The sequence below is a fragment of the Hemitrygon akajei genome, chromosome 6 (genome assembly GCF_048418815.1).
Source record: "Hemitrygon akajei chromosome 6, sHemAka1.3, whole genome shotgun sequence".
NCBI lineage: Eukaryota > Metazoa > Chordata > Chondrichthyes > Myliobatiformes > Dasyatidae > Hemitrygon > Hemitrygon akajei.
The window spans coordinates 67,141,968-67,166,515 of record NC_133129.1 but is presented as its reverse complement, the minus strand read 5'-3'; the positions used below and the strand labels follow the sequence as shown (position 1 = coordinate 67,166,515).

At 41.9% G+C, this 24,548-nt stretch overlaps 2 protein-coding genes across 3 annotated transcripts in view; one reads left to right on the top strand and one right to left on the bottom strand.

The window, feature by feature from the left end:
* The first annotated feature begins 2,262 nt into the window (after positions 1-2,262).
* LOC140729126 (actin-like protein 7B) lies at positions 2,263-4,650 on the top strand. The gene has a single exon (XM_073048557.1). It carries the CDS (start codon positions 2,335-2,337, stop codon positions 3,574-3,576), a length of 1,242 nt encoding a protein of 413 aa, XP_072904658.1. The 5' UTR covers positions 2,263-2,334; the 3' UTR covers positions 3,577-4,650.
* Positions 4,651-6,197: 1,547 nt separating this feature from the next.
* Positions 6,198-24,548, bottom strand: part of elp1 (elongator acetyltransferase complex subunit 1) — an 89,704-nt gene continuing 71,353 nt past the window's right edge. For both annotated transcript variants that reach the window (XM_073048555.1, XM_073048556.1), the window contains 8 exons: positions 20,398-20,460; positions 19,650-19,710; positions 18,733-18,846; positions 18,532-18,643; positions 16,693-16,820; positions 10,794-10,948; positions 8,426-8,504; positions 6,198-6,512 (listed from right to left, as the gene is read on the bottom strand). In XM_073048555.1, coding sequence (XP_072904656.1) covers positions 6,448-6,512; positions 8,426-8,504; positions 10,794-10,948; positions 16,693-16,820; positions 18,532-18,643; positions 18,733-18,846; positions 19,650-19,710; positions 20,398-20,460 — 777 coding nt within the window. In that variant the 3' untranslated portion in view covers positions 6,198-6,447. The remainder of the gene's footprint in view (positions 6,513-8,425; positions 8,505-10,793; positions 10,949-16,692; positions 16,821-18,531; positions 18,644-18,732; positions 18,847-19,649; positions 19,711-20,397; positions 20,461-24,548) is intronic.

Sequence of the window (24,548 nt, the reverse complement as noted above, 5' to 3'; positions counted from 1 at the left end):
CACCACTTTTCACAACCACTGCCCTTGTACTTCCTCCATTCTCAGCTTTCAAATAGGGTACAGTGTTCTTTCCAGATACAGCAGCATTTCAGCTTTCAGTTTAGTGCACTAAATTCTCAGCTGAAATTACAGACCCTCTGCCAGGGCTGGGGGAGGATGTTGGCAAACAACAATAGAATGAGTGGCTACTTTGTGGAAAAACCTACAACAGCCCGTCATTTTAATTTACTGCCCCTCTCTCAATTCACTCTCCTTGTCCTTTTTCTATACTATACTAACTTATAAACAGCACCTCATTTTCTAACTATGCTTCTTATAGTCTTTGCACTGTTACAAACCCCGTAACTGGGTCACTTACCAGCAAAGATAGAGAGGTCCGTTGAAGTCTGATGGTACTATCTTTAACAGTATTTATTGGTAAAAATACACAAAAATAATATCAATGCAAACATACAGATAATATACGTTGTCAATACTAACTCTAAAAGTGCAGGTATAATAATAATCAATAAGAAATAAGCTCTATCGTTGTCTGGGGATAATGTATTGTCCGATGGAAATATAAAAGTCACTCAGTTCATTCAGGCTGCAGCTTTTTGGTTGGAGAGAGATTTTTAGAACTTGCCGGCTTTTCCTTTTATGATTTCGATCCTTCCAGAGTTCCGTTGGTGTTGGTTTCTCCTTTAGCTAAAGCCGTTCTTCCGTGGTAAGGCCCCAATCCCGGCAAAGGGAAAGGACGCACGTGAGCCCCCCACTGTCTGTCGCTATTAAACGCTGTCATGGGATTTCTAGCGTCTCTCCTGGTGCGTCTGAAGGGGTTGTTCCCCAGACCCTCTTTTATCCTTACTCACGGGGTCTCAGATGTCAATCAGGTTGGGATGATGCAATCCCTCAACCAGCCCACTCTGGTCATTCCCTGAGGGCTTCAATGAATAGTACAGTACTCAATACACAATTCCGTCTCCAAGAGACAATGGCTGTTATCAATGGTTCCGCCTTTCTGGGGCCAGGTCACACATTCCAAAACCTGTGCATTCTGGACGTCTCTCTCTCTCATTTCCTGGGTCCCAGACCCGAATTAATAGCGATCTTGCGATTCTCGAAAAGGAGGGGGCTACTTTGTACCCTTTGGCCCCTCAGAGTTGTGGCACATTCGTAACAGCACCCAACAATTAAACAATTTAATTGAATCATTCTACCATTCCCACTCCAGTTCCCTAGTCTCATCTTTTGGCCCTTTTCTCAGTCCAATACTGTTCTATTTCCATTTTATTATTTAATCGTTGCATTCTACCACCCTACCCAAGAGCCTTCCCCTCCTCTCTTAGAGCTTGTTTCATTTTTATCTTGTTTCAGATCTGCCTTTCCCTTCAATTGACAACTTCTCTCCATGGATGAAGCCAGACTGATTGTCCAGTCAGCTGCTTGGTAAATAAAACCCCCAGCAAAAGGTGTAGTGCAGAGCTGCAATGCACTCTTCCTGCACCAGTAACTTCCAGAACATCTACTTTCCACAACCATCAGGTTCTTGAATTGAATTGCACAGTCTCAAGCCTGCTTCACGACAACCACCTCTTCTTTCACTGCAATGGACATGTCTTGGACTGTGTTTTTTGTACTAAGGTCTTGTTAGTAATCTATTTCTTCTCTCTCTCACTCTCTGCACTGATTTGTATAATTTATATTGTGTGATGTCTCTACCTACACAGTGTATCTGTGATGCTGCTACAAGTAAGTTTTAAACGACAATAAACTTGACCTGCAGGTGGCTTCACCTTGCACAGAGCTTTGCTATCTCTGATGAGGATGGCTATAGAGCCCTACACTTCTTGACAACCAGTGTCATGCAAAGTAGGTCCAACACTACTACAGCATATAATTTATAACTTCATCATTGACTTTCCCCCTTCAACGTTACATATGACATATTAAAGTGATTAGATAATTCACTTTTTCTAGTGCAAGTAGTAATCGTGAAAAGGGAGTGTTTGAGAAAAAGAAGCTGAAGGTAGAAGGAAGGAGTCTAAGGATAGGAACCAGACAGAAATACACCTTTCTAGTTCTGTCACTCATTACCACTTCACGTCTCAATCTGGCACAAATTTGTACATGAGCAGAGGTTTGAGGAGGACAGATTTGTAGTGAGGGGGATTACGGACGTCATCGGAGATTGAGTCGTCACTGAAAGAGCAGGTTGAGATGACCCGGCAATGGCATGTGACCCGTCTCCTTGGAGACGCCGGTTAAACCCTACAACAGGACTGAGGTGAACCCAGGGGAAACACATTTAGTGTCTCGCCCTTTGTATACTGCAGTACGTTGAGATATAAGAGGATGGTGACCAAACCAGCAGAGCGCACGCCCACGAAGGCGGGCACACCGCCGCCAGCCCCCGGAGCCCAGAAATTGACCCCCAGGCTGTCCAAGAACGTCAAGTCGATGGAAGTGAAGCCTGGGAGGGTGCTGAAGGAGATCACGTCGGTGGTGATTGACCTGGGCACGGGCTACTGTAAGGCGGGCTACGCCGGGCAGCCCCGACCCTCGGTGGTGCTCTCTTCGGTGGTGGGCAGACCGGTGCAGATGAGCGCAAAGACGGGCGATAACCGCCAGGAGAACTTTGTAGGCGAAGAGTTGACCACGTCAGTGCCCAAGCTGAAGGTAGTAAATCCCGTGAAGCGCGGTATCGTGGTGGACTGGGACGGGGTGGAGGCCATCTGGGCGTACATCTTCCACAAAGCTATGAAGATCCCGCCCGAGGATCACGCCGTAATGGTGGTCGACACTCCCCTCAGCCCCGCCACCAACAGGGAGAAGATGGCCGAGATCCTCTTCGAGACCTTCAGCATCCCGGCCATGCACGTCGCCTACCAGTCAGTCCTCTCCCTGTACTCCTATGGCCGTACCACCGGCCTGGTGGTGGAGTGCGGCCACGGTGTCACCCACGCGGTGCCCGTCCACGAAGGCTACAACATGCCGTATGAAACGCGTAGGGCTGAGTACGGCGGCGCCGACCTTAACGACTACCTGCTCAGACTGCTTAACGAGGCGGGCACCAGGTTCACCGAGAAGGAGTTGCACATTGTGGAGGACATCAAGAAGAAATGTTGCCGCACTGCCGTCAACTTCGAGGAGGAATTAAACCAGGAAGCCAACGAGAACGTACTGGAGTACGAGCTCCCAGACGGCCACGTTATCACCGTCGGCAAGGAGAGATCCCGGTGCCCTGAGGCCCTCTTCAACCCTTCGATAATGGGCTCCAAGGAGCCCGGCATTCACGCCCTGGCCATGCACAGCTTAGACATGTGCGACAGCAAACTCCAGTGCGACATGTACAGCAACATCTTCCTGTGCGGCGGCTCCACGATGTTCGAGGGCTTCGCCGACCGCCTGCAGAAGGAGATGAGCAAAATGGAGAAAGGCGTGAACCCCACCGTGCATCGCCACCCCGATAGGAAGTACTCGGTCTGGCTTGGAGGCTCCATTATGTCTTCCCTCAAGAGCTTCCAGCAGCTCTGGGTGCGCAAGAGAGAATATGAAGAGAGGGGTCCATTCGCCATTTACCGCAAATGCTTCTGAACCTATCTGCTGAAAACTTTACTGCATATTTAGTACTTGGCTAATATTCAAGCCCATTGTCTCATTTATCACGATTTCCACTGAATCTCAACGCTACTTGTTTTATTGTGTCTTAACATAATAAAAGTATTTCTCAGGATGTGTTTTGCCCGTTTAATGCCAGTCGGTCAAGAGGCATTCATTATACTGAAGACGCAAGTGATCTAGGAGCAACAAATAATCTGCTGGAATTTAGCGGGATGAGTAGCACCTATGGAGGAAAAGGAAACCCTGCATCACAGGCCGGTTCAGCAGATAATCTGTTGCTCTTTATTACACGGAATCATGTCCAGGTCTTTCCATATGGTGTAGCACTTGTCCTTCTTACAGGGGTAAGTGCCTGGAGGAAGATGAGTTTGGGGTGGGGTGGTGTCGAGTGGACAAGGGAGCAATCCGTGCGGAAAGCGGGGGGAGATGAGTTTAGTGGTAGGATACAGTTGATTTTATCTCAAGACGAGCGCTTAAGGCTCTCCAGATGGTGGAGGGGTGTATGGGGACTCAACATCCATACAGGGACTGAAAATGAGGCGATCAAGCCCAGGGAACTGAGAGTTTTTGAAGAGATCAAGAACAAGTGAAGTGTCAGGGATAAAGGTGGGAAGGGAGTGAACCAAGGGGTCAAAATGGAGTTGAGGTAAGCGCACCTGGCCCAGGTCAGTGAGGCTTACTGATCTTGGGAGAGTTGGGTTGGTGATGGTGCAGGAGACAATGGCCTGATGCTCCTTAGTGAGGTCCTTTTCGAGGGCTATGTAAGATGAGGTGTCTGAGAGTTGTCACTTGGCCTCAGTAAGTAGAGGCCAGTCTGCCAGACTACACAGCAAGCCCCTTGGTTGCCGTCTTGATGGAGAGGTTGGGATTAGTGCAGAGTGGAGGGCAGTGCATCCAGAGGTTATTAGGTTTGAATAGAAAACAGAAGTTCTTAATTAACCTACCCAATGCCTAATAATAGGGCAAATTTAGAACTGACATCTAGAAGACCTTCGCACAGAACCCTGCTATATAGAGTAATAATAAAAAAAAGGCTTAGTTCCAGAATTACCCCAAGGACTATTTCTATTCAAATTTTATTTAAAGATAATTTGATTAATAGAAATAGGATTTGGGGTAATTCTGGATCTAAGCAGATATTTTGTAAACTGCTACCATGCCACACTGGTATCAAAAATGTTAATGTCCAAAAATAGTAGATTAGTCTCAAGTTTGGCCTTTTCATTGAGGTTTTACACTAATTGAACCTGGAAAGAGCATTCATGAGCCACTTGTGTTGAACTATAATATCAATTAGAATCAATCACTGTGCTTCAATAAATAAAGTGCTAAAAAGAAAAGCAGTAAAAATTTTGAGTAAATATACATGCCATGTACAGAATGCTAAACATGTCAGAGAAAGCTTGGTGTTAATTTGTAGGTTTTGAACTTTCTGAAGTTTAATTATGCCCCATGTGATCTAGAGTAAACCATGCCCATATTGATTTCATATGCCAGTGATGCAATGTATTTAAATATCTGAAATATTAATTGCTCTGATATACAACCATGTAAAAAGGCATTAAACTTTATAAATATGGATACATTTTGCACCATTCTGTTGCACTGCTAAGATATATGGACCTTACTTTTTAAATACATAAAAATTATCTGAAGGATTTTCCTTGGGGTAGCTGGCTCTAGTTTTATAAATTGGAGAGCACTTGTGGCCTCCTAATATATACCCAACCAAAAGGCACATAAAACCTATGAAGGCAGAAGCAGCAGGTGGGATAAACTACTGAGAACATAACATGGTGGTACTGCAAAGATTCCAGAGTATGCAGCATCAGCATCAGACAGCAGTTAACATTTCAGTTTGCTGAAGCTTTGCGGTGTGTACTTTGTAGACAGTACACAGTGCGGTCATGGGGCGCTACTGATGAAGGGTCAAGGTACTGAAGAGGTGTCCGTTTTGTCCACGATATTGAACTTCTTGAGTTTTGGCGAGCCTGCACCAATCCAGCCAAATGGAAAATGCTGTAATACACTTCTGTCATGCCTTGAGATGGTAGAAAGTGTTTGGGGTATTATGAACATTTTGATGCGAAATAATGAATCTTAACCACATTTGTTAAAGCAGCAGTAGTTTATATGTTCTATTGCCAATACCTTTGCAATTTATTGTGTAGGTACTTTGCTTACTCAATTTTTTGCAACCAAACTAGCACCATACTATGTATAAACAGAATAAAATATAAATTGACAACTATCATACAGACTCATCAACTGACATCTGAATTTCTGCTGTAGACTTAAAAATTTTCAAAGCACCTATAAATAAAACCATATACTGTACAAGAGTTTTTCCCCCACTTGCAAGAAGTCTTGATCTTAATTCAGCTCTTACAGCCGACCTCACTGGTACCTCTCAGCTATTTTTGGTTTTGTCACTGATGGTTTTCCTATCACAGCAAGCATCGAACATCTAACATTTGTAGATTCTGCACTCATTTGGGGATCTGTTCCTGCTGCCCAAGTGCTTCTGTGATAAATGGCTTTTTCTTCACCCATTCTTATGTTGTACCACAATGATTTTGATAGCGATGGAACCATTTGTAAAAGAAAATAAAATACAGATTTTTATTTTACAAGGATATAACAGTCGACCAAGATTTTGAACTGATGGTTAATATTACTGTGATTATGATTGTCATAATGTCATGGTCATCTTTCGTATCTGCAGAAAGCATCCATATCCCTGTTGTGCATCCACCAATGTTAATCATTTTCACAAGCCAGTTATGTAATGCTGACTGAATCATACACAGACCAAAGATGGTGATATGGTTGACTGGAGTTAATTTATAGAATATTCAGCTTCCACTTCATGTTCTTACTGAGCTTGGGTGGGACAAAGATCTCTTCATCTGAAAAAATGAAATACATTTGATCAGGCAATACCAATTGATCTAAATTCAGGGTATGCTGATTACATTATGAATAAAACAGTATTAATCCAAAGACATCGCTTTCAATCTCATCTTGACTTGGAACAACAAACTTGTATCACTAAGAATGACCCTGAACTTCAAACTCAGATGCACCCCCAATATCTTTTAGGGAAGGAAATCTGTTCTAGCCGAGGTTCGGATGTGGTTCCATATACACTGGACTTGACTTTCTTTGCCTTGAGGAGGCAGCTAGCACATGTTAGTTGTTCAGAAAGTGGCTCATTCTCAATTCGTCAGCATTGTTAGGCATGGATAATAAATGTTGATTTTCTCAGCCAAGTTCCATTTACCATAGATGAAACATACCTGTACAATTCACAACTGAAACAATTGTTTTTGTAAACAAGTTCACAATTGTCCTCCCCAATAAAATGAACTGTTTCAAGTTTTTAAACCCACTTCAGTCAGTTGTGGTAACTTACTACATGTGGCCCTATTTTGATTAATTCCCTTAATTTTTGTACACTGATGGATGGTATGTTGATAGTTTACTGCAACTTATCAGAGTGGAGTTGTTTCATTGCTAAATTAACAATAGTAAAGGAGCCACCTTTAACTCTCAATAATTGTATCATTTTAACACTGCATTCCATTGCTAAATTAACAATAGCCAGGTTCATTAGCTCTGCCAACCTGCTTCTTCATTGTAGTTAGCACCCAGTACTTCAATAATAATAAACACTTTAGCTTTTGCAAGACAGAACATTTTCTATTCACATCTATATAAAACCACTTCCTAAATGCTCTGAAATTTAAATCTAGGTCGCACTTTGGTTTATTATTTTTTAGCTGTCTTATCTTCATCACCTGCCTTCTACATATTACTGAGTTTTCTGCTTGACTGAAAGCTCTAGACCTACTCTCCCACAGTAGAAGCGAGGGGGTGTACTTTGGCGAAGACAGCTGGGAAGTTTTCTCCCTTATCCTGGTCACTGCTTATCCATCAAAGACCCAGTTGGTATTTTAATGTAGAGCTCACTTGCATAAAATCAGCAACAGTTACTACATTTCAAAATTATGTAATTTATTGTAGAGTGGTTGGAGGTGTCCTGTATTTGTCATTCTTTTTCTTACAATAAAGCAATCTCAAAGTGTGTGCATCCTGACTTTAAGTAAAAATCACTGCTGTTTTAAAGGTTATGCTACTCATCTCTGAATGGCTGTACACGAAAATTTAACTGAGCTTTGCTCTAACAAGTAACCGTGTGCAAGGGAATACTTTGGATCTAGTGATCATAATTCCGTTAGTTCCTTCTCCATAATTATCTTTAAACTAATGAAATTGTGATCACTAAATCCAAACTATTCCCTTACACACGCTTCTTCAGGTTGAGATTCTGAATTGGACAGAGGCCAATGTTGATAGCCTCAGAAGAGATCTCGTAGGGGTGGATTGGGATAGGATACAAGGGATCCATTACAAGGATGCTGTCAGGACTTGTGAACCCAAGTTACAGTGAAAGGTGAATAGGACTTTATTACCTGAAGTGTGGGAGAATGAGGGTAGGCTTGATGGAGGTATATAAAATTAAGAGTATAGATAGGCTAAGTGTAAGCTGGCCTTTTATTTACTTATTTGTTTATTTAATATTTATTTATTCATTCATTCAGATACTGTGCAGAACAAGCCTTTCTGGTCCAGTGAGCCACACCACACAGCAATCCACCTATTTAATGCTAGCCTGATAACAGGAAGAGTTACATTTTTCCACTAAGGGTGAGTGGGCAGTCACAGAGACCAAGCAGAATAACAGATCTGCACATACTAGATGGCCTGAAGGGCCTGTTTCTGCACGGTACTTCTGACTACCATCGCTTGCACGACTGACCTTGGTGAGCTGTTGTTCCACTTCTTGGCCATTGGAGGGAGCTGGTAATACTATTCACAGTAGAATCTGGGCCAAGAACCTAAAATAAGCAGAAAAAAATTGATACAAGTGGCAAATATTAATACTTACTCAAACTTGAACTTCAATTTTCAATGTCCCAAATATACAAAATGCCACATCTGAATAAAATGAAATAACAGGTTTGAATATATTTTCTTTCTCTTTTCATTTTTGACAAGCAAGGAACACAGCAGCCTATTCATCTGCTTAACCCAATTCTGTCATTCATTTGGCTCATGATTGCTATCCTTTGACTAATCTGTGAAATCTGAGGATCTTTTAATCTTTGTAATCATCATCGGGGAATTCTCCAGCACTAGGTGGGAATAATCACTTGAGTGCCCTTCTGGATCAAAGAGCATAAGAGATCTTCCCTTAACTGACATATCTGCAGCTTCCCCTCCTTGTTGCACTTCAGTCTGACTTGGAAATCTACTGATATCCTTTTATCATAGCTGGGTTTGAATTCTGGATAGACCTGACCTAACTGTACCATGAAAGCAAAGCAAAGTGCTGAAAATGAAAACAGACCAGAAGCATTAACCCTTTCTTCTCTTTCAAAAGATACTAAGTATTCCCAGCATTTGCAGCTTTTTTCCAATTTCCAGTACTGTGGAAGGACTGTAGCAGTTCAAAGTGATTGCTCATCACCATTTTCTCATGGGCAGTGACTGCTGGCCTTGCCAGTGACATCCAAATCCTAAAAGATATTGGTTTAGTGAGATCTGTTGTTTATCCATAATTTAATTTCAAACGACAAGGAGTTAAACTAAAGAATTCCACTGAATTAGAACTTTGGTTGAGGAGATGATCTAATTTTGGTATTTCAGTTGATTGAAGATATCAGTGGAACGAATGGATAACACCAGGATTAACGTTCAAGCTATAGTCTACAAGTGATGCAGAAGCACTTCTTCACATAGAGGGCTATAGGAAATCCTGAACTATTCCCCAACAAGTCATGAGGCTGGGATCAAATGAAAGTTTCAAACCCAAGATTGAGAATTTTGTTTGAAATATGAAGAGTTAAAGAACCAACAGGCTGATATACAGATCCCATCATCTAATTTAATGCTGGAATAGCATTAAGGGGCTGTATTGACTCCTCTTTTTCTTAACGGATGTTAGAACATAGAATAGTACAGCGCATTACAAGCCCTTCGGCCCACAATGTTGTGCCGACCCTCAAACCCATATTTGTTTGTGACAGAAATTCAGTACTTCAATCTTAGTAGCACAGCTTCCTCTGGCTTTGCATTTTTTTAGATTTGTTCTATCTTTCTCATGATAACAAGGAAATTTAATGGTGCAGATAACTGATCCTTGCATCTAACCACATTTCATACCCGGTAATCTGCAGTGCATGGTGTCTGACAACTGCAAAACCAATGTGCTTTACAGTAAAGTTGCACAGAAGGATCATCAAAGCCCTTGTATGTCATTCAATTGCTTAATTTTAGCAACACCATTGCCATTTATGGCAGCATGTGTTCTACCTCCAAACTCTGGTGCAATCCAGGCAAAAAGCAAGATCCTGGATTTATTGTGATCATACAAGAGATCATGGGGGAGGGGGGAGGAGAGAAAATTCTCAAATTGTGTCCGAAAACAGACTTTGCTTTTCAAACGAACTGCTAGAAGAACTCAGTGGGCCATGCAGCATCTGTGGAGGCAAGAAGGTAGTTGAAAGTTTGTGCCAGATCCAGGGTCAACCTGAAGCGTTGCCTCCACATGTGCTGCTCCACCTAATGAATTGCTCCAGCAGTTTGCTTTTTCTGCTCCAAGTCCCAGCACTTACATTCTCCATGCCTTAATGCTTCTCCCAGGGTTTCAGGTGTAGCATGTGCTCAACTGAAATACTCCTAAACATATGATTTCAAATTGTGTGGCACTGACAGATCAACCAGAGGCAATTCTGTGTCTTGTCATTGTTCATTAGGATAAACAATAATTCTCGATCAGGCTTGGAGATACAATTAACTGAAAATGCAGAATGTCACTGACTGATGTGATCACACTTACTTAATTAAAAATAATGACAGAAAATGTTTGCAGGCCTGAAAGTAGCCGCCATGAATTCCCCGTCTGTAGTCAAGATGTGCTGTTCCCTTCACTGATTTTACAAAGCATGCAGGAAACAACCTGACCTTAGTTAAGTCATTATGGTTATTTGCTAAAGAAGAGTTGTTGACTTCTGGTACGTGAAATGGTATTTTATGTGAGATGGTAAATGGCAGATGTTACTCCTGATCATGAGTAAGAAGTGCATCATTGCATCATTTACTGGTATCATTATCGCTTCACCTACTGGACAGAGAGTGGATTTCTTCACATCAGAGTGCCAGATGTCTGCAATTGACTTTTCCATTAGCTGTAGGATGCCTTCAAGAACTTTTTGCAGCTCTGAAGCCTGATCATCAAAGCCAAAAAGGACCAAAACTTTCAATAAGCTGTGAACTTCACCTGGACAAAAAAACCCACAGAAAACAGACTTAATATTTAAGATTCATGTAAATAAATTTTAAAAAATCATAAGCAACAAAATAAGCTGAAAATAAGGAATTCAGACATGAATTAGCTAAGCTTCGAATATTAGATTTGTAAAAGTTAATGTTAAATTAAAAAATTGTTAAATACAAAAATCAGGAAACAACAGGATGAGCTCAGTTATTACTTGCTTTCGCCTTTGAACTAGATGCTACATTTCAAGTTCCATGTCAGAAAGCAGAATACAAGCCCAAAGCTGTTACTCTCTCTAATACAGTAACTGAGTGGAATTACACTGTCCAAGGTGCTAGCTTTCCATGGAAGTCAGTTGCCTCTCTGATACTAGTAAGCTATCCTATGGAACTTTATAGTGCCCTGCCAGCATCCATCTATCATCAAAATCATTAAATAACAAATGTTTATTTTAATACTGTATCTCAATACTGCTTTGCATGCTTGGAGAGCACAAATTGCCTGCCATGTTTTCTACATTACAGTAGTACATACATCCAAAGCATTTCATTGACGGTAAAGTTATGGAAGAAGCCAAAGAAAGCCAAATTTACACTTTGCCTCTTAAATTAATAATTCAAGTTGAGTTTGTAACAGGTGAGAGAACACTGTTTACCCCTTTAACCAATAAAGGGAAATTAACAACAAAGTTCCTCCAAGAGCACCACAACCTTGCTGTAGTTTGGAGGCTTGCGTGCCTCAGTGACCCAGAGAGCTGTGCTGGCTGGAGTCAGGGCTTTATATGCTTTGGCTCTTGGGAGGGTCATCCATAGTAAATAGGTCAAAGGCTAGAGGCCAGGCTAAGACTGGTTCAGGGGTTCAGCTCAGGGCTAACAACTCTGACTGGTTAAACAAAACAGTTATGGAAACAGCAATGAATAATCCTTCTGCATCTGTGTGCGACAGTATTCCCAAACCTCCACCCAGGACCTGTATGACTGATAGTAAACTGAGAGGAGCTACTGACATGACGAAGGAAGCACCAGAGGTGGAAGAGATTCAATTTTTCCCTAAACACATTGGGCAAAAGTAAGAAACAACAAAGCTAATAATCAAAGCTAAAAAATCCAAACCACCCCTTCCAGAGAATTCTAATCACTTTGTCCTAAAGCCTGAGAAACTCCCAAGCTGATAATAAATCCATTGTTGGATTGGGTGAGTGTTAAAGTGGGGGACTGAGGCTTTTCTTTCCTTTCTCCTTTTCTTATTACACAGTCAGAGCAGTGAGAATGCCAGATATGACAGTGAAAGGCTTCTCTTATGAGATGTGGAAAGGCAGGGAGACTTTCAAAATCCATGACAACTATATCTGCGAGAAGTGCATCCAGCTGCAACTTCTTACAAACCTGCAGCAATTTGGTTTGTAAGAACTCTGGATCATTTGGGAGGTTGAGGGGTTGACAGACAGGCAATACAGGGAGATAGCTACACCTAAGGTGCAAGACACACAGGTAACCGGGTGACTGTAAAGAGGGATGAAAAGGGGTTAGGCAGCCAATGCAGGGTACTCCTCTGGCCGTTTCCCTCAACAACAGATACACTGTTTTAGATACCACTGGCAGGATGACATAGCAGAGAAAAGTCACAGTGGTCAGGGCTCTGTGCTTCAGAAGGGAAGGAGGGGAAAAGAGGTGAGCTGTACTGATTGGAGATCCAATAGTTAGGGGAACAGACAGGAGGTTATGTGGACAAGAATGAGATTCCCAGATAGTACGTTGCCTCCAGGTGCCAGAGTCAGGGACAACTCGGATCAAGTCCATAGCATTGTGAAGTGGGACAGTGAGCAGCAGAGGCTGTAGTCCACATTGGTACAAATGGTATGTGTAGGAGATCCTGCGAAGTGAGTTCAAGGAGTTAGGTGCTAAGTTAAAGGACAGGACCTCCACAGCAGTGATCTGAGGATTGCAGCCACACTGCATGCTAGTGAGGCCACAAATAGGAAGATCATATAGTTTAACATGTGGCTACGGAAATGGTGCATGAGGGAGGGCTTCAAATTTTTGGATCATTGGGCTCTTTTCCATGGGAAAGTGGGATCTGGACAGGTGGAACGGTTTGCACATGAACTGGAGGGGGACTAATATCCTTGCGGGAAGGTTTGCTGGTGTCGCACTGGGCGGGGGAGGGTGTTGTGGGAGATTAGTTCCCCTGCAATTCAGGTCCCATATATCCAGGTGCTACCTTCCCTGGAGGGCAGCCCAATAATCAGCAAATTTGTGGATGACCACAAACCTGGGGAAGTAGTGGACAGTGAGGAAGAAGGAAGATTACCAAAGCTTGCAGATGGATCTATAACAGCTAGCAAATGGGCTGAAAAAAAGCATATGGAATTTAATGCAGACAAGTGTGAATTATTGTCCATTGGGAGGACAAACCAGGGTTAGACTTTACACAGTGAGTGGTAGGGCAATGAGAAGCACGGCAGAACAGAAGGATCTTGGAATACAGATCCATAATTCATTGAAAGTGGCATCATAATTAGATAGGGTCATAGAGAGCGCTTTTGGCAAATCGGCCTTCATAAATCAAAGCAGTTGGGATGTTGTAGAAGACTCTGGCAAGGTCTAATTTGAAGTGTTGTGTGGGTTCTGGTCACCTACCTGCAGGACCGGTGTTACAGTGGGGAGAGTGTGGGAGATTTGATAAAGGTATAAAAAATTATGAGGGGTATAGACAGGTTAAATGCAAGCAGGCTTTTTCCATTGAGGTTGGGCGAGACTAGAACTAGGTTAAGGGTGAAGGGTGATATTTTAAAGGGATATTAGGGGAAGTTACTCACTTAGAGGTTAGTGAGAGTGTGGAATGAGCTGCCAGTGGATGTAATTTCAATATTTAAAAGAAATTTAGATAGCTACATGAATCAAAGGGAGATGGATGGCTATGGTCTGGATGCAGGTCAATGGGACTTGACAGCATAACTTGGCATAGAGTAGATGGCCAAAGGGCCTGCTTTTGTGTTGTACTGAGAAGGCATTTGATAAGGTGCCTCTTCAAAGGATATTGTGAACATAAAGCTCACAGTGGCTGGTAACATAATGTCATTAAATGAAGACTGGCTGGCTGACGGTGGAAGGTAACATAATGGCATTAAAAAAAGATTGGCTGGGTGATGGAAACAGAGCATAGGCATTTCAGTCTTTTGCTGACTGGAATGTATTGACTGACAAATCACGTGGATCAGTGCTGGAGCCTGAACATGTTACAATTAACTGATTGATGATAGCATAGAATGTATTTGCTGATGGCTGGTTAACTTGTTTCTGTTGGAGGTTAGAAGAACCAGGCTCAAGTTGACTGAACCCTATAAGATCCTGAAATGTCTTGAGAGGGTGGCTCCTCTTCTGGGAGAGTCTATACAAAAGGTCCTGTTTACAACTAGGAAGTTTTAAACAGAGGAATTAGAATGCTCTTTTTATTGTCACAAGCACTGAAGTAAAAAGCTGGTCCTACATACTGTTCATACAGATCAAATCATTACACAATGCAATTGAGTTGGTACAAGGTAAAACAATAATAGAATGCAGAATAATGTGTAACAGCAGGCAGACAATAAGATGCACAACCATAACAAGGTAGAATGAGGTCAAGAGCCCTCTGTATCCTTCTAGGGAAACATTCAATAGTCTTATAACAGTAGGATAGAAGCTATCCTTGAGCCCTGTGGTATGTGCTTTCAGGCTTCTGCTTCTACCACCCAATGTGAGAGGGGAGAAGAATGTGGGGTCTTTGATTACATTGGCTGCTTTACTGAATCAGCAGGAAATATAGGCAGAGTCAATAGACAATAGGTGCAGGAGTAGACGATTCAGCCCTTCGAGCCTGCACCGCCATTTTGAGATCATGGCTGATCATCTACTATCAATACCCGGTTCCTGCCCTGTCCCCATATCCCTTGATTCCCCTATCCATAAGATACCTATCTAGCTCCTTCTTGAAAGCATCCAGAGAATTGGCCTCCACTGCCTTCTGAGGCAGTGCATTCCAGACCCCCACAACTCTCTGGGAGAAGTTTTTCCTTAGTCCATGGACGGAAGGCTGGTTTTTGAGATGTGTTAAGCTTTCTGAAGTTTCTTGCAGTCACAGGCAAAGCAGTTGCCATACCAAACCCTGCAGCATTTAAATAGGATGCTTTCTGTGGTGCATTGATAAAATTGCTAAGAATCAATGGGGACATGCAAATGTTTTAGTCTCCTGAGGAAAAAGAGGCATTAATGAGCTTTCCTGGCTGCTGTGTCTAGTTGGATCAGGACAGGCAACGTTCACCCCTACAAACATCAATATCTCAACCCTCTCAATTTCAGCACCATTACTGTAGACAGGAACATGTACATTGCTCCCCTTCCTGAAGTCAATGATCAGCTCTTTTGTTGTTTTGCTGACACTGATAGAAAGGTTGTTGCCATTTGCTTTTTGTACTCCAATTCATTGTTATTTGAGCTATGTTCCACTACAGTCATATCATCTGCAAAGTTGTGGGTGGAATTAGAGCAGAATCTGGCCACACAGTTAAGATTCAGCATTCAAGATTGTTTAATGTTACTTCTAGCACACCAGTGTAAAGGAGACTGAAATAATTGATACTCTGGACCCAATGCAACACATAACACACTAAGATAAAGAACACAATAATAAAAAATATTACAAAAAATATAAATACATAAGATAACTTATACACATGTGTAGATTGATTGTATATCTATAAAATGATGCTAGGCACAGGAGTGACTGTATATAAGGTGACTCTGACAGGAAATGAGGAGTGGTGGTTGGAGGCATGGAGGGGTGGATTAGTGGGTGGAGGAGTTGATCAGCCTGACGGCTTGAGGGGAGTAAATGTCTGAGTCTGGTGGTTCTGACATGGATGGTAAGTAGCCTCCTCTCTGTTGGGAGTGGGACAAACTGTCCATGAGCAGGGTGGTTGAGTAGTCATCACGGCACAGGGAGTAGAGGAGGGGGCTGAGCACCAGTGTTTGGAATAATCATGGCAGAGATGGTGCAGCATATCCTACTAGTTGCAGTCTGTTGGTCAGGAAGTTGTGGATCCATTTGCAGAAGGATGGGTTGATTCCCAGGTTTAGGAGTTCAGTGCTCAGAATTATAGTACTGAAGGCAGGATTGTAATATGTAAAAAAAAAATCAAATGCCTTTACTGTCCAGATGCTCCAGAGTTAAGCATAGGGCCATGGAGCTTGTGTCTACCTGTTTCAGTGGTAGGAAAATCGCAGTGGGTTGAGGGTGTCTCAGAGGCTGGAGTTAATGCACACCATGACCAGCCTTTTGAAGCACTTCATGATCGTGGATGTCAGAGCTACTGGATGGCAGTCATTAAGGCATTACCTTGTTTTTCTTAGGTACAGGGATGATGGGAACACAATTCTTTGGAACTTTCTTCCTTGAAAGTTGGTGTAGAAGTGTCTTTGAACATTAAGGCAAGGGTGCACATACAAAGGGATAAAAGATAACCATGGCTACACGGCAAAACAGGGTTGAGGTTATGCACTAGAAACCACTGCGCTCAGATCTGCTATCATCGAGGGAGCAAGTGGATTACTCCAGCTCCTAATTCCTATGTGTCATTAAAAGCCTTTGGTTTTCGAGAATATACACATTACTTTTGATTAAAATGTTCCATCAGTTTTAAGGAACAAGAAGAAACTACAGTCTTTTTTTTTTAAAAAACAAAAAATAAGTTAAGAGCTAGGAAATACCTGTCAGTTTGTCCACTGTACATATTATTTCTTTCAATGCTTCCAGCAGTGCTATGTCTTCCATAGCACTCCCCTCCTTCAAGCTGTGCTTCTTTCGTTCTGCTTTACGACGGTTTTTTGAACTCCGCCTACAAAATTCACAGGTTTAAAGTGGTTTTATAGTGACATAGATTATTATTGTGGAGTTAGTACTGGGTTAGAGATTCACAAGCTTAAATAAAGGCTTTAAGATAATGGCAAAACACCAACAGATATGCCCATGTGGCTTTCACTGTTGTCAGACCCTGAAGCTTTAGCACAACAGATTTTAGTAAACTGTCAAGTGGACACTATTCTACTGGGCGCGTTGACTTTAAAAGGAGTTTAGGCTAGACTGATCTACTTTCTCAAATGGATGTAAATAATACTGTGGCACTTTCCCAAGGAGGATTAGATTATGAGCCGCAGTACTCACATTTATCACTGACCTAACATCATTCAATAAACTATGTTTCTTGTTATGATCACACCACTGTTCGTGGGAGCAGTGCTCAAACTGGCTGTTATTATCGCTACAATAATGACAACGCTTCACAACACTGTCATTGGCCCTTGGAACATCCAGAGCTTGTGAAAAGTGCCAGTTAATTGCAAGTCTTTGGTTTTCTAAACCACATCCTTCAAATCATGCTCAATTACCAGACTATCTGACAGGTTTGCAAACTGCTGCTGATACACTTAATGGCTTGTATTACACATCTCAAGTCTGTGTACTAACCAAGCAAACCCCTTTTTCATTTTCACAGGCCTTTAAAAGCTGCAATTAAATTACCAAATGCAGCTATCTATAAACATTCCACTTAAAGCTATGTCAAACCCACCAGCTCAGTCATCACTATGCCGTGGTTAAGAATTTGATTAAATTTGTAATGCAGACATACAAGAACTGTTGATGTGGTATTGTTACTTCGCAGTCTTGAACTTCGAATGTGCGCTATCTTTAGTCACCAAAAAGACCCCAAATACAAGCAGATACTTGACAATACATCTTCTACAGAAGGCAACTGCAACTGAGAATTTACAATACAGGAAACATTTCGTTCAGCGTGCATGATTTTCTAAAAATTACTCAATGTCATTCAACAGAGACACAAGAAACCACCGATGTTGGAATCTGCAGCAACAAACAGGATGCTGGAGGAACTTACTGGGTCAGGCAGCATCAGTGGAGGGAAAAGGAGGGTTGATATTTCAGGTGTTCAACACACCTGGTGTAATTTCGTACTTCTTCCCCACATCCTTACCTCCACACCAAGGTGTCCATCATGGACTCCTGCCTCTGATCAGAATGTGACAAATTCAATTCCCACCTCCAAGAAGGCATTTTGAGATTCAGACTAACTCTTTCAGTGCAGTACTTGAAGAGTGCCATTCTTCAGAGGTACCTTCATACACAAGTGTCATTAGTTGAAGGGAGTGGGAGTTTTCTTCAGTGGCCAATGCTTATCCCCAAATACCAGATTACTGGTCATTACAGTTTATGGGATTATTGCTTGAAAAATGATCAATGCTTTTCCTTGAATCAATACTGCCTAATTTGACAGCCTTGAGGCTGCAAAGTAGTTTGAATGCCCAGTGAAATGCAAGGTCATAATCACGAGTCTCTGACAGATCACCACTTTGCAGATACCCAACATCTCTTTTCACTTAGTACGTTAGGCTACAGACAATGTGAGGTTTGTCACAAAACTAATTTGTTTTAAATTCCAGAACCCCAACTTGTGCAGTTTTAGCTGTGTACAGGTTGGGACAAACGGGTACAGGAATGGAATCTTATGGGAATGTTAACTAATAACTTACGCTGATATCCTGGAGTTACTGTGTGAATATTTGGAGCTCATTCCACCTGCTGACCACAAACTGCTTCTTTCTGAATACAGATCAGAATCTGGGCCATCAGCCATTTCCTCATCTAAGGAAATTTAAGAGAAATTTCTTTTACATCATTCTGCAACATCACTCTTGAAAATTACAAACCTGAGATGGATTGTGCAAATTTACCTAACAATCCTTCTTGTGCTTTCAGTTTCATTTCCCGTACAATTTTAAGGCGAGATTTATGACGAATAAATAATGTTTTTTGAGAATCAAGGAATGCCACCTGGTTGTTATAGGCTGGATTGAGAATAAAAAACAGAGTAACATTCATTATTTGTACTGTGAGGCTCCTTATTTCAATTAGATGCTATCTTACAACACAACTGGTACAGTTGGAATTTTGTTTTGGTTTTAACTGACAAAATGTGAAAAAGCATCCTTAATGCCTTGCTAGATTATATTCCTGTCACCCCACCATCTATGTAGTAACTTCAAACACTAGATGAAGATCCGAACTTCAGTCCAAGCACAAAAATCATAGTCTATTAAGCAGCCTTGTCTTCTTATATGTGTCTGACCCTTGTCTACCTACTGTTGGGTCCTCAAGACACTGGAGAAATACTGCATATGCTATCTCTGCAAGTCCTCCAAATTCACTGGAAGGTTAAGCAAACCAAAATCAGTATTCTCTCTCAAGATTTACGACTGCCAGGAACACTTGTGGCATTAAAATCTGCTTCCCCACAGACTGCAAGCTAGTCTCACTCCAATTCCCATGCATGTGCAAACAAAGCGCCTAGGAGTCCTGGGGCTGACTGAAATTTTAATTTAATAGCCAAAATAAATTACTTTTACTGAACACTAATAAAAACTGAAAATATAGCCCCCAAACCAAACCATAACATTAAAAGCAAAAAATACCTTAAATATAATCTTGATTTATCTTATAAATATAAATACATAAATTCAGCAACATCTTGGTCATCAACAGAGAGACGTGGTACCCGTGAGGAATGATATTTGAAAACGATAATGTTAGTCTGAACCAGAAAACATCACCAGTGAAACATTCAGCAAAGGATGGAAAATATATCACCTACCTTCCAATATGGAAGGTTTCAGGTTTGTTTCCAAAATATCACTCCTGTTGTACTTATAAATCTAGGAAAATTGGAGAAATTTGTTTTGTTATATATTTTAATGGTAGTGGTAGTATTTGTTGCTCAGTCAACATCATTAAAAACTTCATAACTTTGCTTTTTGTGGGAGTTTGCTGTGCATAGATTTATGGTCATTTCCTACAGTATAAAAGCACCTGCTCTTCAAAAAATACCTCATAGCCTTGGGATTTCCCAAGGCTGCAAAAGGCGTTATTTAAACATTAGTTTTTATATACAACACTGAAGCAAAAGTACAAAATTAGAGCAAAATATTTGCATACAGATGTTAACAATTAGAGACTGCATTCAGCTTGTAAAATTTGCAAAGACCATGGTTATTGAGGGGCTGTGAAATAATAAGTTTATTCCAGAAGAATTATAAAAGCTTTGGCTGACTAACCAAATAACAAACAAGGTGGAATGGGAATAGGGTGCAGCTATATTCCAACACATGGGGGTGATTCGGGGAACACAAAATGGGAACAACGTTTTATAAGTAATATATCCTTATTCTATAAGTTGATACAACAAATTAATCAAGGAATGTGTGAATGAATGAATAAATGAATGAATGAATGATCTTTATTGTCATTATACATAGATACAATGAAACTCTGTTTGGCTTCCTCTCAAAAATATAAATTTGTGAGCTCTACTTGAATGAATTGACATTATTTAAAAATAGTACCAGTCTTAATGACTCTTCCCAGGCACATCCTTCTAAAAATGATGTAATGGCTTCTTCACAGTCCTGCAGTGAGAAATATCATAAGTTCTCATGAATATCTAAATAGACACAAAGTTCTACAGGTTGCAATGAGCGTGTGAGGCCGTGGACATGGTCATCCTTTGGGAAAGAACAGTGAAAAGTTAGCGCAGATCAGAAATATTTTCTAAATGTGAGTTATTTATATTTTAAACAGCTACAAAAAAAACTTGTCTAAAACAAACAAATGAACTCTATGGTTTTCCTCATTCTCCATTCACTACTGACATGCCACTAGTTTAATAACCAATGTTTAAATAACTTTGGAAACCAACTGAGAAAACTCTTTAGGACAACACACACAAAATGCTGGTGGAACGCAGCAGGCCAGGTAGCATCTATAAGGAGAAGCACTGTCGACGTTTCGGGCCGAGACCCTTCGTCAGGACTCTTCAGGATCTGGATTTGACTCATTCCAAGGGTGAAAGTCAGCATGAAATCATTGAAGTAATTCTTCAACAATCAGAGGTAACAAACTGGGTCAGGTCACAGATCTGTCAGTGAGTGAGCATCTGGGGGACAGTGATCACCGCCCCCTGACCTTTAGCATTATCTTGGAAAAGGATAGAATCAGAGAGGACAGGAAAAGTTTTAATTGGGGAAGGGTAAATTATGAGGCTATGAGGCTAGAACTTGCGGGTGTGAATTGGGATGATGTTTTTGCAGGGAAATGTACTATGGACATGTGGTCAATGTTTAGGGATCTCTTGCAGGATGTTAGGGATAAATTTGTCCCGGTGAGGAAGATAAAGAATGGTAGGGTGAAGGAACTTTGGGTGACAAGTGAAATGGAAAATCTAGTCAGGTGGAAGAAGGCAGCATACATGAGGTTTAGGAAGCAAGGATCAGATGGGTCTATTGAGTAATATAGGGTAGCAAGAAAGGAGCTTAAGAACGGGCTGAGAAGAGCAAGAAAGGGGCATGAGGAGGCCTTGGCGAGTAGGGTAAAGGAAAACCCCAGGGCATTCTTCAATTATGTGAAGAACAAAAGGATGACAGGAATGAAGGTAGGACCGATTAGAGATAAAAGTGGGAAGATGTGCCTGGAGGCTGTGGAAGTGAGCAAGGTCCTCAATGAATACTTCTCTTCGGTATTCACCACTGAGAGGGAACTTGATGACGGTGAGGACAATATGAGTGAGGTTGATGTTCTGGAGCATGTTAATATTAAGGGAGAGGAGGTGTTAGAGTTGTTAAAATACATTAGGACGGATAAGTCCCCGGGGCCTAACGGAATATTCCCCAGGCTGCTCCACGAGGCAAGGGAAGAGATTGCTGAACCTCTGGCTAGGATCTTTATGCCCTCATTGTCCACGGGAATGGTACCTGAGGATTGGAGGGAGGCGAATGCTGTCCCCTTGTTCAAAAAAGGTAGTAGGGATAGTCCAGGAAATTATAGACCAGTGAGCCTTACGTCTGTGGTGGGAAAGCTGTTGGAAAAGATTCTTAGAGATAGGATCTATGGGCATTTAGAAAATCATGGTCTGATCAGGGACAGTCAGCATGGCTTTGTGAAGGGCAGATCGTGCCTAACAAGCCTGATAGAGTTCTTTGAGGAAGTGACCAGGCATATAGATGAGGGTAGTGCAGTGGATGTGATCTACATGGATTTTAGTAAGGCAATTGACAGGGTTCCACATGGTAGGCTTATTCAGAAAGTCAGAAGGCATGGGATCCAGGGAAGTTTGGCCAGGTGGATTCAGAATTGGCTTGCCTGCAGAAAGCAGAGGGTTGTGGTGGAGGGAGTACATTCAAATTGGAGAGTTGTGACTAGTGGTGTCCCACAAGGATCTGTTCTGGGACTTCTACTTTTTGTGATTTTTATTAACGACCTGGATGTGGGGGTAGAAGGGAAGGTTGGCAAGTTTGCAGATGACACAAAGGTTGGTGGTGTTGTAGATAGTGTAGAGGATTGTCGAAGATTGCAGAGAGACATTGATAGGATGCAGAAGTGGGCTGAGAAGTGGCAGATGGAGTTCAACCCGGAGAAGTGTGAGGTGGTACACTTTGGAAGGACAAACTCCAAGGCAGAGTACAAAGTAAATGGCAGGATACTTGGTAGTGTGCAGGAGCAGAGGGATCTGGGGGAACACGTCCACAGATCTCTGAAAGTTGCCTCACAGGTAGATAGGGTAGTTAAGAAAGCTTATGGGGTGTTAGCTTTCATAAGTCGAGGGATAGAGTTTAAGAGTCGCAATGTAATGATGCAGCTCTATAAAACTCTAGTTAGGCCACACTTGGAGTACTGTGTCCAGTTCTGGTAGCCTCACTATAGGAAGGATGTGGAAGCATTGGAAAGGGTACAGAGGAGATTTACCAGGATGCTGCCTGGTTTAGAGAGTAGGGATTATGATCAGAGATTAAGGGAGCTAGGGCTTTACTCTTTGGAGAGAAGGAGAATGAGAGGAGACATGATAGAGGTGTACAAGATATTAAGAGGAATAGACAGAGTGGACAGCCAGCGCCTCTTCCTCAGGGCACCACTGCTCAGTACAAGAGGACATGGCTTTAAGATAAGGGGAAGGAAGTTCAAGAGGGATATTAGAGGAAGGTTTTTCACTCAGAGAGTGGTTCGTGCGTGGAATGCACTGCCTGAGTCAGTGGTGGAGGCAGATACACTAGTGAAGTTTAAGAGACTACTGGACAGGTATATGGAGGAATTTAAGGTGGGGGGTTATATGGGAGGCAGGGTTTGAGGGTCGGCACAACATTGTGGGCCGAAGGGCCTGTAATGTGCTGTACTATTCTATGTTCTAAAGAGACAACCAGTTGGAATTGAATGGTCTTGAAGTACAGAATGAGCCCAGTTGCCTTACTGGGCCCTTAGCTGAGTTGCGCAGTTAGGCCTGCTCCTCTTGTTCTTTCTCCACATCCTCTTTCTGCAAGTGTTTGTCTAATTGTCTGGTAGTTACAAAAGTATCTACTTCTATCAAACTTTCAAAGGGACAGTGTAACTAACAACAATTTGCTGAAATGTTATCACTCACCACTGCAATATCTTGCTTCTTGTTCTTTTGCAACTTACTTTAAGTTTGAGGCCAAGTTTATCTCTGGTTATTGGAAACAGACATTTTTTTTATTTTACTGAGACACAGCACCGAATAGGCCCCTCCAGCTGTGCTGCCCAGCTGTTCCGATTTAATCCTAGCCTAATCAAGGGACAATTTACAAGGACCCAATCTAACCACTGGTGTACGTCTTTAGCCTGTAGGAGGAAACTGGAGCACCTGCGGGAGAAACCCACGCAGTCATCAGGGTAGCGGCTACAATTGAAGCTGGGTCGCTGGCACTGTAAAGCATTGTGCTCATCACTACCCCACCATACCGCCCAAAGTAGCCCATCAAAGCTCTTCATAATGTTATCATTCCTCTTCTCCAAGTAAAATAAATCTCACTGTACAAACAATGTCTTTCACCAGGTACCATTCAAGTAAATCACCTCTGTATCCTTTCTAAGGCCTGACAGGCTCCCTAGGGCGGTGCCTAGAAATGCCAACAATGTTTTAAAGCTGCGGTCTAATTGCTGTTCTATAAAGATGTTCTACTAAACTCCTAGCATAGTGGATGATCATCAGCTTTGTAAATGAAACCCAAAACACTATCTCTCTTTATTTTAGCTACTGTCCAAGCACGCTGGTGTGAGCAAGACAAACTTGCCCATGCCTCTGCCTGCTTTTGCTCTGTTACAGCAGAAAGCTGTGGTAAGAGTATTGCAAACACTGATCAGGAAAAGATCACAATAAGCTTCAGCAGTCAGCTGTGCTGGATTGCTCTTTCCTACATAGTCACAGTAATTAGTTCAGAGGCAAGTAGAAAAACACAAGAAGTCCCAGTCACAAATCCATGTCTACTACCAGTTTGAGCACAGCTTAAATGAGCATATGATTTCAGATGAAATCCTGGTCAGTTATGTGCCTGCATCGTAGACCATTCGTCAATCAAAAATTTCCAAAATATAAATAAAGCTAACCTGTCCTCCATCTCCCTTCTAAATTTAGGAGAACTTGACTGAGTCTGCACAATTTCAAAGAAATTTCACCCCTTACATTTTTCATTTTCAGTATTTTCACTTA